The 13031-nt window shown below is 49.2% G+C and overlaps 7 protein-coding genes across 7 annotated transcripts; 3 read left to right on the top strand and 4 right to left on the bottom strand.

Annotated features, from left to right (window-relative positions):
* Positions 1–11: 11 nt before the first annotated feature.
* Positions 12–1288, top strand: M438DRAFT_377488 (uncharacterized protein; the record flags this gene model as incomplete). Its single annotated transcript, XM_029908740.1, has 5 exons — positions 12–155; positions 205–583; positions 635–752; positions 803–870; positions 921–1288. The coding sequence occupies 5 exons, from the start codon at positions 12–14 to the stop codon at positions 1286–1288; spliced, it is 1077 nt and encodes a 358-aa protein (XP_029756545.1).
* A 440-nt stretch (positions 1289–1728) lies between these two features.
* Positions 1729–2755, bottom strand: M438DRAFT_348853 (uncharacterized protein). The gene has a single exon (XM_029906248.1). It carries the CDS (start codon positions 2569–2571, stop codon positions 2032–2034), a length of 540 nt encoding a protein of 179 aa, XP_029756544.1. The 5' UTR covers positions 2572–2755; the 3' UTR covers positions 1729–2031.
* A 2411-nt stretch (positions 2756–5166) lies between these two features.
* Positions 5167–6553, top strand: M438DRAFT_377486 (alcohol dehydrogenase; the record flags this gene model as incomplete). The annotated part of the gene is made up of 6 exons (XM_029908739.1): positions 5167–5265; positions 5329–5653; positions 5709–6077; positions 6128–6328; positions 6383–6467; positions 6523–6553. 6 exons carry the CDS (start codon positions 5167–5169, stop codon positions 6551–6553), a joined length of 1110 nt encoding a protein of 369 aa, XP_029756543.1.
* Positions 6554–7078: 525 nt separating this feature from the next.
* On the bottom strand, positions 7079–8101 carry M438DRAFT_338896 (putative pectate lyase; the record flags this gene model as incomplete). The annotated part of the gene is made up of 2 exons (XM_029904165.1): positions 7079–7494; positions 7552–8101. The coding sequence occupies 2 exons, from the start codon at positions 8099–8101 to the stop codon at positions 7079–7081; spliced, it is 966 nt and encodes a 321-aa protein (XP_029756542.1).
* Positions 8102–8881: 780 nt separating this feature from the next.
* Positions 8882–10328, top strand: M438DRAFT_110781 (TTL-domain-containing protein). Its single transcript, XM_029898692.1, has one exon. The coding sequence runs from the start codon at positions 8916–8918 to the stop codon at positions 10215–10217; it is 1302 nt and encodes a 433-aa protein (XP_029756541.1). The 5' UTR covers positions 8882–8915; the 3' UTR covers positions 10218–10328.
* A 562-nt stretch (positions 10329–10890) lies between these two features.
* M438DRAFT_110788 (uncharacterized protein) lies at positions 10891–12357 on the bottom strand. Its single transcript, XM_029898693.1, has one exon. The coding sequence runs from the start codon at positions 12086–12088 to the stop codon at positions 11117–11119; it is 972 nt and encodes a 323-aa protein (XP_029756540.1). The 5' UTR covers positions 12089–12357; the 3' UTR covers positions 10891–11116.
* M438DRAFT_338893 (uncharacterized protein) lies at positions 12209–12999 on the bottom strand (the record flags this gene model as incomplete). The annotated part of the gene is made up of 2 exons (XM_029904164.1): positions 12209–12682; positions 12733–12999. 2 exons carry the CDS (start codon positions 12997–12999, stop codon positions 12209–12211), a joined length of 741 nt encoding a protein of 246 aa, XP_029756539.1.
* Positions 13000–13031: the final 32 nt, after the last annotated feature.

Below are 13031 nucleotides of genomic sequence, written 5' to 3'. Positions count from 1 at the left end.
AGTCAACGGTCATGGAAAGCCGGCGGAATGCGATTGTTATCCCGGAAGTCATCTTTGCCATCTTAGCTGGGTCTATTGTATTCTGGAGAATCATCAACAATGTAGTCTTGAAGCGATTGTTCAGGCTTGCTGACCTGCTCATCTTTCTGGCCCTGGTAATGCTCATGTAATACTTTATCATCGATCAAGAGCTGACTTTTGTAGGTGAGCAATCTCGTGGCACTGTCATGCAGCTCTTTGTCGACGCAGTATGGCCTTGGAAGACACATATACGACCCATCGATTACACCAGAAATGCTCACGACATGTCTACGATGGATCTGGATTGGTGAAGCAACGAATCTGATTTCCATGCTCTTCGCCAAACTCAGTATCGCTGCCTTTCTTTTGTACCTCGATTTCGCACCTGGATACAAGATCGCCATGTGGATTACGGTTGGCATTGTTCTGGTTTGTAACGGAGCCGTCGCGCTTACCTCAATCTTTGCGGCTTGTGACCCGATCTCTCTCAACTGGAACATGCAGCAGCCAGGCCAGTGTTGGGATCCTATCGTCAACAAGATTTGCACCTATGTCCAGTCAGGTAATCACACCTTTTCCCATATCGATCCTGATGTAGGCTAATCAGTCTCAGGTTCTAATATTGTGACCGACATCTTGTACACCTCAGTACCAATCTTCTATCTGTCGACGGTCAAGCTGGGTGCTAACGTGCAATGGGGACTACGTATTGTTCTATTGTTCGGACTGATGTATGTTCTCCTGGTCATATGTGTCACAGTGCAAAGCTGACGTGAAATAGTGCGACCGTCTGCTCCTGTGTAAAGATCGCAGTCGCTGGAAAGATGTTCAACACTCACGATGCTACGTGTATGTTCTCTGACCACTGCTGACACTCTCATATACTGACAACTCAACAGGGGACGCCGTCGATCTGTCCATCTGGAGTACCGCAGAAGTCAACGTGTGCATCATCGCCGCTTGCCTACCACCACTCCGAAGCCAATTCGACTCCTTCCTCCGCCGATTCTTCGGTATGGCCTTCAACCGTTCAACAAATCGCAGTCGGCCAACCTACGGTTCTCAGTCAATCGCCCTCCAAACACAGAGCAAATCCCACAGAACCATCATCGAAGTCGAAGCACAAGATTTCGGCAGCGAAAGATCAATCCTCCCACCCGACGACGTAGAAGATGGAATCATCAGAAAGACACGACAGGTGCAGGTCAAATATGAAGAGCAGGGACGTGATGGAGTATATTCGCCAGATCCGTATGATCGTCGATAGCAAAGGGATGCTTTTTGGATAATGGGGCGCTGGGCGTTCTGGGAGGGATAACATACCACATGATACATCTGAGATGTCAAATATCGACGAAACTTTTTGAACGGCATTCAGCCAGCCTCCAGCCTCGTCACACCCGTTTTGCGGAGATGACTTGCGAGTGTAGTGATGACGAAGCCACGAACTGCTCGGCCGAGCTCTCGACAACTTTACTGACATGGAACATAGACAGAATCACCATGAAGAGGAAGAACTAAGGTGCGCAACAGGTGAAGTCTCAAAGATCAAACTATTTTGTTCATGTATATACATTATTCATTATAGATAAAAGGCCCCAGAGGCCAAATTGTCCAAGCTGCCACAAAAACCTCAAGGGTCTTGATGATGCGGCTATCCAACGGTATGCCGTGCGATGCGTGGGTTCGGCCCTGAGCTGCGGCAAGAAAAAACGTTTCTTGACGTTATCGCGAACGGCCAATTATTGCCAGAGTGATCGGCAATAACAGTATTTCCCAAAACAACACCCGGATGGTTTGCCTTTGGCATTTGCAAGACATGCGTTGTTCTGGATTACGTGGCCCGAGAGGCCGATCATCCGTGGCATACCGAGATACGGTATTGTGTGCGCCGGATGGCCTGATGGCGAATATAATGTTTCGCCATGAGGTTTGTTTTGTGTGTGGAGATTTTGAGGGAGAGGAGCCTCATGTGTTTGAAAAGTAGCGGAACGTCATCGTACGACTCTTTCACTCATCTTCGAGAATGAGCTTCTTCTCGTCGAGGAAGGGCACATGCTCGTGCTGAGCTTCGATATCTTGTGAGTCCTGGGTAGGAGTCTTTCTGAACAATCTTGCGACGCCGTTGCAGCACGAGCGGACTGCGGGGATGGAGAGGTAGATAACAATCGTGCCGAGTGCGACACCAGTGGTCAAGGCGGCGATGATGGCGATTGAATAGATCAAGCGCATGACGAAAGAGTCGGCAGCGTGGCCAAAGAGTGGCAGACCGAAGAAGACGAAGGTGATGTGGAAGCCGCTGAGCATGGCAGACATGAAGATAGAGGCCGTGTTCTCTTTTGAGGGTACGTCGTCAGACTCGTCATCGAAGGTAGTCTGTTTAGGTTCCATGATAGCTCCAAAGCCATAGCAGACAATGAAGGAGAAGGCAGTGATGAAGCCGACCGAGATGAGGAGCTCAGCAGCTCCCCACAGAAGGGTCATGGCAATGTTGAAGATAGGCATGTCGGAGTTGTATGCAGGAAGAGGGTCGATGGTGTGGTTGAACATCTTGTCTGGCGGAAGGGTGATTATATGCTTTGAGAAATGTGGTCGTATGATATGACGAGGTGTGGTGGACGTTGGAATGATAAACAGAAGTCAAAGGAAAGTGGATGGGAGAGTTTGCAGTAATGAATGAACGTGGACGAAGACCACAAGATGTACGAAGGATCAGCAAGCGATTTTGAATAGTATACCAATAGTGACTTATTGATTCCATGGCGGTTCGGACGGTCTTATATCAGCCAGCCACGCCGTTGTACATCGGTTGCTTCTCTTTGCCAGGAGAGCTTCCGCCGTTGTCGACGTTGAGCAGTTACAACAGGGGGAAATTGTTTTTTGCTTATGATACGGGCATTCTCTGTGCCTGTCGATTCGGAATAGAAAACCCGCTCCACTTCGACCAGGATGACATGGATAGCACGGCTTTCAGAGTTGAATAATTGCAAGTCATGAAGGAGGTGTGTATACAGGGGTACAAGTCGAGGTGAGGCTGTTCTCAGCCAACAAAGTCTACAGCTGGATGATGCGGGGAAATATGCGCCATTACCGCTCGAAAAGGAAACGGTCCGTGCAAACTGCCGGTCACATGTTTTCGGCTTTCACAGCTCCCGTCTGTCGAGGCTGTCGGACTTGTCATTTTTCAAGTCTCGGTCATCTGCGTTGTGGCATTCGCAATCTCACTACTGTCAGCTGCCGTCAGCTGTTGTCTTCCAATTTGTTCGAGTCAGGCCTTTCAGCTTCTGGAAGGGTTATCGTCTTTGGCCATAACCGCGGCTGTGAACTCTTGCTTCTCGACATGGCATGAGTGTCGACATTGTGCCTAACCATCTCCACGAACTCATACGAAAATTCTTATCCGTGACAGAATCGAACAGAAACGGTTTATACGAGGTGAGACTCTGGGGGATAGCGATTGTGTTCCATCCCCAACAACGGACAGCCTTGATCCTTAACGGTACGAGAAGCACAACTGCCTGATAAAAGGTGATGAAGCTTGAGAGGTTGTGCGAACTTGAGGAGTACAAGATACCAAGTCTTGCCCAGGCAGGTACGATGACGGCAGGAAGATGTGTTGATGTTGGGAGAGACAGCTGAGAGATCGTCGGCCAATTTGAGGACGTTGATATCTAATGATGCGTCGTATGCATGCGACGTCTGCGTGCGAATTGTACCTGAATGATCTCCACGCCGTTGAAATATCGAACGAGCATGCTCAAAACTTTGCTGCGGACACCCGTTTACGTTGTCCGCCACGAACGGCCCTTCGGTATTTGGCAACATCTTCGAGCGTCTGCCACGCATCTGTTGCTTGTGTGTTCGATTCTTCAGCGACGACACATGTTGACCGTTCGCTGTTTACCGTGATCATTTGACTCGGCAGATTCAAGACAGCGGTTGCGACACTGGATTCTGGAAACAGTATTTGGTCGTTAATCTCGGCTGTTTCGCACGCTTGGCCTTGAGGACTACACGCTTGATGTAGCAGGTTCTCTTGAGCACCAAGCCGTGAGCAGCCAGGACTGCTCCCAAGGCCGTCAAACGACTGAGCTAGACGTCAAACGGTTCACGATCCGACAACCATGTGTCTTCAGGCGATGTCAAGCTCGTAGCACGGCAGTTTCTCTTCAAGGTCACTTTACGTTCATAATCCATATTTCTGATGAGCACACAGATACCTAGATAAGCATCTTCATCTGTTGTTAACGACTCCATGATCACTCGAGGTTTCATCTACAAGATCACAACAGATTTGGATACCCGAACGAGGCCATGTCATGCCATACCATGTTATCCAATACGACCTCGAGAAACGGCTTTATCATCTGTTTTCCACCAGATTCAACCTGACCTATATGTGGCTCTTCCAACCTCACTGTAAGTGTGAGTTCACTGAAAAGTGGAAAGACCCTTGCAATGAAGAACCACCCGCAGCACAGATCGAATTGCATGATTTTCTTGGTTGTTCACAAGCAGTCGTCTGCAGCTCAGTGGGCAGAGAAGCCTGAGTCAGAAGAAACATTGCAAGTTGTCAACGAATGCCAATTCTCATGCCAGCCGAGGCATATGGAAGAGATGCGAGGACGGATGCAGGTCCGTCGCACCTCCTCTTCCGGTGGGATGAGAGCAGTATCACCATGCTGTGCGTAGGACACGTTCTGCGTACTAGTTCAATTTCGCCCAAAAAAGAACAATCGCTTCATGAACGAGCTCAGCAAGACACTCTCGACTACGTTGTCTTACCAATATCAGACATTCTCATGGTTACAGCAAGCCGTGAAGGAGCATGTCTTCGGAATGGTTTACAAAAAAGAGGTAGAGTGCGGAACCATGCCGCGAACCTTCCTTCCACCCCGCAGTCCCTAACCCCACCTAAAGTCGATCCGTCTCTATAACGCGGGGCAAAACTCTCGGCCGACGTGCAACCACTGCAAGAAGTGGAGTAAGCTATCGTGCTGGAGTTGAGCACAAGTGCCGGTTTAACGGGAAGAGGAGCAGCCGTGGAGGGGGTGAATTGGCTATAATAGGAGCTCAAGTGCTCCTGTGATCTTTGCAATCCTTGTGATACACGTACAGCCATTTTCCATTCAACAAATCGCAAACATGTCGACTACCGAGACTGTGAACTTGGAAGAGACGACGCCAATCATTCCAAAGACCTGCAAGGCTGGCGTTGTAGTCAACCCTGGTCCTGACTTCAGCGTATGTATCCATCATCCTACTTCTTCCCGTACCACGAAGCCATAGACATTGACACGAGAAAAGATTGAAGTCCAAGATATCCCAGTACCTGAGATCGGCCCTGAGGAGGTCTTGATCAAGCTCAATGTCACCGGTCTCTGTATGAGCGATGTCCACTTCATGATGGAGGACTGGGGCATGCCACCAATGTCCCAATTCGGCACCAAGTGCGCCGGCCACGAGGGTGCAGGTGTCATCGTCAAAGTTGGAGAGCGTGTCAAGAACCTCAAGGTTGGGCAAAGAGCAGGACTCAAGCCTATCCAGGATGTTTGTCACACTTGCGAGTACTGCAAGACAGGAAGGGAGACCTACTGTCTGAGTTGTGTCATGACTGGTCTTCATATTGATGGTGAGTTTCATCATAGGGTATATTTTCACTTCCGTCTTTGCTGACATTTGAGCAGGCTCTTACAAGCAATACATCGTCTCACCTGAGCGCTACACATCACTCATTCCTGATGGTGTGCCAGACGAGATTGCTGGACCTATCATGTGCTCTGGTAGCACTGCATACACGTCCATCAAAGAGTCTGGCCTTCGTCCTGGTCAATGGGCTGTCTTCCCCGGTGGTGGCGGTGGTGTCGGTATGCAAGCCGTCCAGCTGGCCATTGCCATGGGTCTTCGAGCCATCGTCATCGACACTGGAGCTGAGAGAAAGGAGACTTGTCTGAAGTACGGCGCAGATGAGTTCATCGATTTCAAGGAGGTCGAAAACCCAGTTGAGAAGGTGTTGGAACTGACCGGAGGAGGTGCTCATGCTGTGTTTGTTACTGGTAAGTATGAATGGCTTGACAGAAGGTCCAGTGCTGACTTTGTGATCCAGCTGTTCAATCATACCCCATCGCCCAAGGTTTCCTCGGCCACAGAGCTGGTGCTCAAGTCATGTGCATTGGTCTTCCTCCTGCTGGAAAGTACAACATGGAGGTCAACCCTTCAGCACTCGCTTTCCGCAACCAGTCCATCAAGGGTACGCTCGTTGCCGGTATGGCTGATGTTGATGAGACCATGGACTTTGCTCGTAGGGGTAAGCAGATATTGGACGAGCGCTGACCAAATTACGGACTAACGCGATCAATAGGAAAACTTCGCCTCGAGCCTACCGTCGTTGGCCTCTCCAAGTTCAACGAATCCGTACAGAAGTTGAAGAACGGACAAGTCGCTGGGTATGTCTACTTGCTTTCGTATCGACAGAACTCTTTACTAATGCACCATGATCAGTCGCATTGTCGTCGACTTCAACAAAGAGTAAACAGGAGCAGTATTGGAGACTGTATGAAATATCCTGGCCGCCAATTGTGGCAATATTGGAAGTTTTGGCCTTTGACTTTTGTTCATACGTATGATTGTATAATGAGCTGAATGACACATTTGGTAAATCGTCGAATACATTTTGAACAACTGCTACTTGATATCGTTATGCTGGCTCGCGCCGTGCCTAGAGGTATTGACAAACCTCGCTTCAAAATTGCTGATGCTTGACGTTGCCTTCACGTTGTCAACAGCGGACACGGCCAGCAAAAGCATTGCACAATCCGCACAAATAAACAAGCATATCTGCATCTGGACTTAACCGACTCATCAGTTGCGGAAACGAAGTCAAGCACCAAATAAGAATCAAGCTGACAAAAGATTTTGATTTAGAGCTGGTCAACAGCAAAGATTATCAAATAAGTGGATAAAAAGGGAGGTTCACAGCATCCATCTCTCAATGAAGTGCGTCTAAACCGTGGCTAGTAGATCCATTTTATGCTTCATCCCATTTCCCCGTTCGCGTTTAGAACTTGAGGGTGTTACCGGCAGTGCCAACAACGGCAGCCTTGACCTTGGCGCTACCAAGAGCGGTGTAGGTGTAAGGAACCTTGGTAAGAGTGCCAGCAGGAGCCTCGTTCTTCTCACCACCGAAATCGTTGTCCTTGACGACAGCGTAACCTTGGTCATCAGAGTAGAGAGAGGCAACAGGCTTCTTGGCCTTGACGAAGACGTTGGACTCGACGAGGACCTGAGCACCATCACGAGTGTCGACAGCGGAAGAGAGAACGTTCTCGTAGTAGTTGTTGAAGATGTGGCCGGTACCGAAGCGGATGGAAGGAAGACGGGAAGAGACGTTGGAGAAGTAGTTGTTGGCGTAGGTGACGTGGAGGTGGCCAGTGTCTTCAGCGGCGTTGTTGTCAGAGTGGCCGACGAGGGAGCCTATTGAGATGAAAATTAGCCAGATGGTTCAAGCTGTGAGTATAGACAAAGACTTACACTTGTAGTGATCGTGGAAGAAGACGTTGGAGATAGTGACCCACTCGGAAGCGTGAGTGACATCAAGAAGACCATCATAGTAGTCCTTGCCGTGGTCAAGGTCGGAAGAAAGGTCGAGGTGGTCGGCCCAAACATTCTTGGATGCCTGGATACCGATAGCATCACCGTTCTTGGCCAGAACCTTGCTGCTCTTGAAGTTGCGGAGAATGACGTTCTCGACCTTGTTGACGAAGAGACCGATGTTCTCGAGAGCAGAGTCGCTGTTCAGACCGATGATGGAAGTGTCGGAAGAAACTCTGACCTTGTCGTTACCAGTGATCTTGCCAGAGATGTAGACGACGGTAGGCTCCTTTGCAGTAGCAGCCTTGGTGAATTGGGCGAGGGTGGAGACAGTAGTGGTAGCTCCACCTTGGCCACCAGTGGTACCTCCATTGGTAGAGGCATATCCGACAGGGCCAGAGGCAACAGCTCTCTTGTTGACAATGTCATGAGGAGCGGCAACAGCCAGGGAAGTAAGCGCCGCCAGGGCGAAGGAAGGAGTGAACTTCATTTTGAGAATAGAAAGAGTGTAAGGGTAAAGTTGAATGGAAAGAGTGTAAGGGTAAAGTTGAATGGAAAGTAAAGAGATTGGTTGAAAGGAAGGACAAGAGAAGCTTGATGAGGAGAGAGTTCTCATCGGTGCTGGTTCACCATACTTATATATCTTTCCAACCATGCTCGGCTCAGAGAAGCCCTATGCTAAGAAAATAGTATTGTGGTCGGCCATCAATCTTCCCGTGCGTCTTGTTTCGGTGGTGTGCTATTAGCATTGCATGCTGTATACAGTTTTAGGGCAAACAGTCGCTTGCCGTAACATGTTGATGGTGAGGTTCTTGGACATTCGTGCCCTAAAAGCAACCTTCTGCGGTGCATTGCAGCAAGATCAATTTACAATTTATTCAGCGTCTGAAAACATTTGCTTCGCCACGCTGCCAAGCTTGTGGTATAAGAAACAAGCATGTTGGTGTCCGAATCTCAAACATGGGTCGTGTTTCGGCCAAGGCCTCGCGTGAGTGCCCCTTGCGCTGATCGATGGCATCTCATCGCGGGGTAAGGTGTGACCGAACAGGTCGATTGATGCAAACTATATTGTCGAACCAGTGAGAATGGAAGGCGTCAAGACCAAGGCGAAGGTAATTTCACTTCCTGGCAGGTGCGATGTTAGCAGTGCGAAGAGTGGTGGAAGAATCGCAACGCGATGTTGAGGAAGTCGCGCCAAGACGACCGTTCATTGCACGCGCCTCACGCATTGGGAAATTTTGCACCACGCTCTGGAAAATGGCGAGCATCATCTGATCTTTCTCGCAAGTCAATTGAACGACAAAATGGCCGAACAACAATCATCTACCGGAAAAGTACATGCACTCATTGATTACGAGGATCGCTATGTGCAGCCTTTGATTCTGGCCGCTCTCAAGGCGCGCATGCCTGCCGACGTTTTGGTCTTGATGCAGTCAATCTCAGAAGCACCTGCCTCGAATGCCAAATTGCTGCAATGGAAACAATATGAATCACTGGATCTGGATCATGTGATGGAGAACTCTCAGACTAGTCTCATGAACTCGTACATTATCAGGAAAGCTCTGATAAGAAAACACTATCTGTCTACCACTGTCTCTCATTGGTTGAGCAAGAACCCGGAATCCTGCTTGTCAAAGAACGTCAAGCCTAGTGTTGAGTTCGAATTGGATTTTGCCGAATTTCTGGATGATGCCTTGGTTGAGGCATTCGAGTTGAGAGAAAGCTTTGAAAAGAATGAAGAGCTTGAGGACTCTGAAAAGCAGTGGTGGATCTTGAAGCCTGGAATGAGTGATCGTGGGCAAGGTATCCGCCTTTTCAATTCCGAGGAAGATTTGACTGCAATTTTTGAATCTTGGGAGGAAGACAGCGACGACGAGGATGCCGAGCACTCAGGAGATGAAAGACAAAATGACGACGAGGAAGATGAGGGCAATGGCGTGATGACCTCGCAACTCCGCCACTTCATTGCGCAACCATACATCCACCCGCCCATGTTGCTTCCTGCACATTTCGCTTCCGCAGACCGAAAGTTCCACATCCGTACTTACATTCTCGCTGTTGGAGCACTTAAGGTCTATGTATACAAGCCCATGCTTGCGTTGTTCGCTGGAAAGACCTACACTGCACCATGGGAAAGCGAAGATCCCAACGAAGAGCTTGCAAGCCATCTCACCAACACATGCATGCAAACAGGTGAACGCGAAGGCAGTGTTCATGCTTTCTGGTCATTGCCCGACGACGTCCCTGGTCTGCCATCGCAATGGAAGCAGAGTACTTTTGACCAAATCTGCAAAATCACAGGCGATGTGTTCGAAGGCGCTGCCAGAGGCATGATGGTCCACTTCCAACCTCTGCCCAACGCATTTGAATTGTTCGGTGTCGACTTTATGCTGGATGCAGAAGGTACACCGTACTTGCTCGAGATCAACGCCTTCCCCGACTTTGCCCAGACTGGAGATGAGCTCAACAGCATTGTGCAAGGACTATTTGAGGAGGTTGTTGATGTGGCCATTAAGCCGTTCTTTGGTCTTGCCACACAAGAGGAGCAGACACTGGAAAGAGAACGCATGGCCCTAGCATTGGACATCAACTTGGGCAGGAACTGAGATTCGGTCGACCATTCTATAGCGCTCGTGCCCGAAGAACAATGTTCATGTCGGACAGTTCCTTGCAAATTAGCAAGCCGCGAGATTGACTCTGTCGATGGTTAAGGTTGACTTCGCAACGAAGCAGCTCTCGGAGATGACTCTATCTTGGCAATCCAGCCCGAGTTTTTGGCCATACCACGCTCATCAGCATCAAGCTCTAAGAGGTCGAAATGTTAGTGGATGGATAGATCATTGCATTGCGGATTTGTGTACAGTATTGGAGGCGTGTCATTTGCAAATGTACCGAACAGTCGTGAAGCGATTCACGCATTCGATCGTGCACCAAGAATATTACACATTACCGTGGAGGTGTACAACAGCACGTCGCAAAAGAGAAAGTTCATTTCGGTTACAGTTTCCATCCACCTCTGATACAAAAGGATGAAAAGCTCGACCTCACGACGTTTTCCTTATCTGCGTTAATGTCGCTCACCATCGCCAAATTTTACTTTTCTTCCGTGTCGATGCTGCTTGCAACCCATATCGACATTACCGCTTACCACTCAATATCACTTTTATCTGTTCACGCTACTTGTTATCCTTGAACCTTGCATCCAAAATACCATATCCAGCTCTCTATCTCCTAAGAAACTGCAGAACCACACTGTCAAAAGGCACAAAGTATTTCAAAAATCGTATATCACACAGTGAGAACGTAAAATCATCGTGCCCTTTAATGGCTACTTTGGTCGGTTTGATGGGAAGCTGTGGTGGAACAAAAAAAAGTTGGTTATTTGCAATGATGCAGTGTAATGTAATGTATCAATATGCGCGATGTAGTAGTGAAGTGTTTGTAACCAGGTCTTCATCCCTGTTCTCGTTAAAAACCTCGTGGAGGGGAAAAGAGTAACAGGTCCTTATGATGAAGCGGGCTTTGGAGCATCGACATCGTATGCAGTCGATGTTGGCGATGTTGATGTCGAAGAGGATGAGTCAATTGGCGTTGTCGATGTCGATATCGGATCCGACAAAATCTCAAAAGATTCCTCAATCACCACCGTCTCCTCGACACTCAAAGCAGCAATAGCTTCTTCAATAAGCACTTCCCTCCTCGGTTGCAAATCAACGTATCTAGGACGTTGAGAACACAAACCTCTTCTCCAACGCTGCTCTTGATTCCTCCTAACATATTCCTCCGCCGCATTTCTCCGCATAGAAAGTCTTTTGACCAACGCCTCCGTATCTTCCATGTCCATATTCCAAGCTTCCTCGATTTCAGCAACGTTTACACCAGTATCCGCGGCGAAAGCTATAAATGTTCTTGCTCTTCTGGTGAGAATGTGACGTTCGAAGCGGTGGCACCAGATGGCCAATTCCACGTATTTGGCCCGTTGTGTGGCGCGAGTGCGTTGGGTGCATGTTAGTTGGCAGGCGAGCATGATGTTTGAGAGAGTGGTCAAGGCCATGTCTAGGAGGTCTTGTTCGCAGATGAGGATGGAATCGGGACCGGTTTGGTAGGAGAGCCAGTATTCGTAGCGCTGGAGTAGGGTGTAGGCGTGGCGGTATTCGGGAGAGGTGTAGACGGTTTCGGTGTCGTAAGAGGACATGATGGCGAGTTCTTTGAGTTGTGGTGGGTGATTGGCTCGGAAGCTGTGAGAATGTGATTGCGCGAAGATTTGATGGGCGCGGTTCGAGATTCGATGAGTTATGTTGGGACGGCGTTCGTGTACTCGGGAGCTTTGAGATGCTGGGATGCTTGAAGCCAAGTGCAGGAGTTCGAGATTCGATGTTTTGACAAGTTGTATTCGAACAGCGCTTGTGTGCAAGAAAAAGAGAAGAAGAGAGGAACTGGAGGAGAGCAGGTACTTGTACCAGGAAATCATACCCATGAACGACTTTTCTGAATCTTGCTCATGGTGGCTGATTTCATGGTTGCTCGTGACCTATACCAACGAAAATTTGCTCGCTGCTGCCCGGCTTTTCGGAGCTTGGAGATGTGTCCCTTCAGATCATTTCAGGGCGCGACCTCTTGTTGATCCTCGTACGGAGCCCCTGCCTATGCCACTGCCAATACTACTGCCAGCTCTTGGAACACCTCTTCCTCGACCACCCTGACCTCCAACGCCGACATAGCCCGAAGATGTCGAAGAAGCGGACGATGGTTGCGCAGTCAAGCGACTCGATGCTGTTCCGACTCTGCCCCTGAGTCTCGAGCCACGAGTCGCCGGTGGTGGAGCAGCCTTTTTCCGTTCCTCTTCCTCAGCGCGTCTTTGTGTGGCTTCTCTTCTGGCCTGGTCTTCGGCGGCGCGTCTTTCGGCTTGTTGTTGTCGTACGAAAGATTCGTTTTCCATGTCTTGGATATCTTGTGTGGCTCCTTGCCAGTTCGGGTTGAGAAGTAGGCGTTGATTGTGTTCGGTCTGTGAGAGAATGCGCGTCCATGTGTCAAGAAGAGTCGAGGCCGAGTGCACTGTGCGATTGACGTTCTGAGTGTGTCAACAGATGTGTCTTTGAAGTATGAACAGAGATAGCATACATCCATATTGCCCTTTGCTTTCTCTAGACTCTGCACAACATCTTCTATGACCTTGTTGATCTGTCGCACACTGTCCAGCTCTTTGCGCAAAGCAGCCTCTCGCGACTCTGATGTTTCTGGGCGAGGAGCGCTGGGCTTGGAAGGGGTAGGACCAAGATCGATGTCCATGTCGTAGTCAATGTCTTCGTCTTCGTATGGGATGTTGTCGTATTCGTCCTCTACGTCGTCGTTCAAGCGCAATGCGCCTACATCTGGTGGTTGCGACATGTTGGGCTTGAGGAAGTCACGTTGTCGCGAAT

The sequence above is a fragment of the Aureobasidium pullulans genome, assembly GCF_000721785.1.
Source record: "Aureobasidium pullulans EXF-150 unplaced genomic scaffold scaffold_25, whole genome shotgun sequence".
In the NCBI taxonomy this organism is placed as follows: domain Eukaryota; kingdom Fungi; phylum Ascomycota; class Dothideomycetes; order Dothideales; family Saccotheciaceae; genus Aureobasidium; species Aureobasidium pullulans.
The sequence above is the reverse complement of the archived record's forward strand: the minus strand, read 5'-3'. Positions and strand labels throughout refer to the sequence as shown.

What these genes read in the sequence shown, in the direction of transcription:
- M438DRAFT_110781 (XM_029898692.1), top strand. Translation starts at nt 8,916, where the DNA reads ATGGCCGAACAACAATCATCTACCGGAAAAGTACATGCACTCATTGAT.
- M438DRAFT_348853 (XM_029906248.1), bottom strand. Translation starts at nt 2,571, where the DNA reads ATGTTCAACCACACCATCGACCCTCTTCCTGCATACAACTCCGACATG.
- M438DRAFT_110788 (XM_029898693.1), bottom strand. Translation starts at nt 12,088, where the DNA reads ATGGGTATGATTTCCTGGTACAAGTACCTGCTCTCCTCCAGTTCCTCT.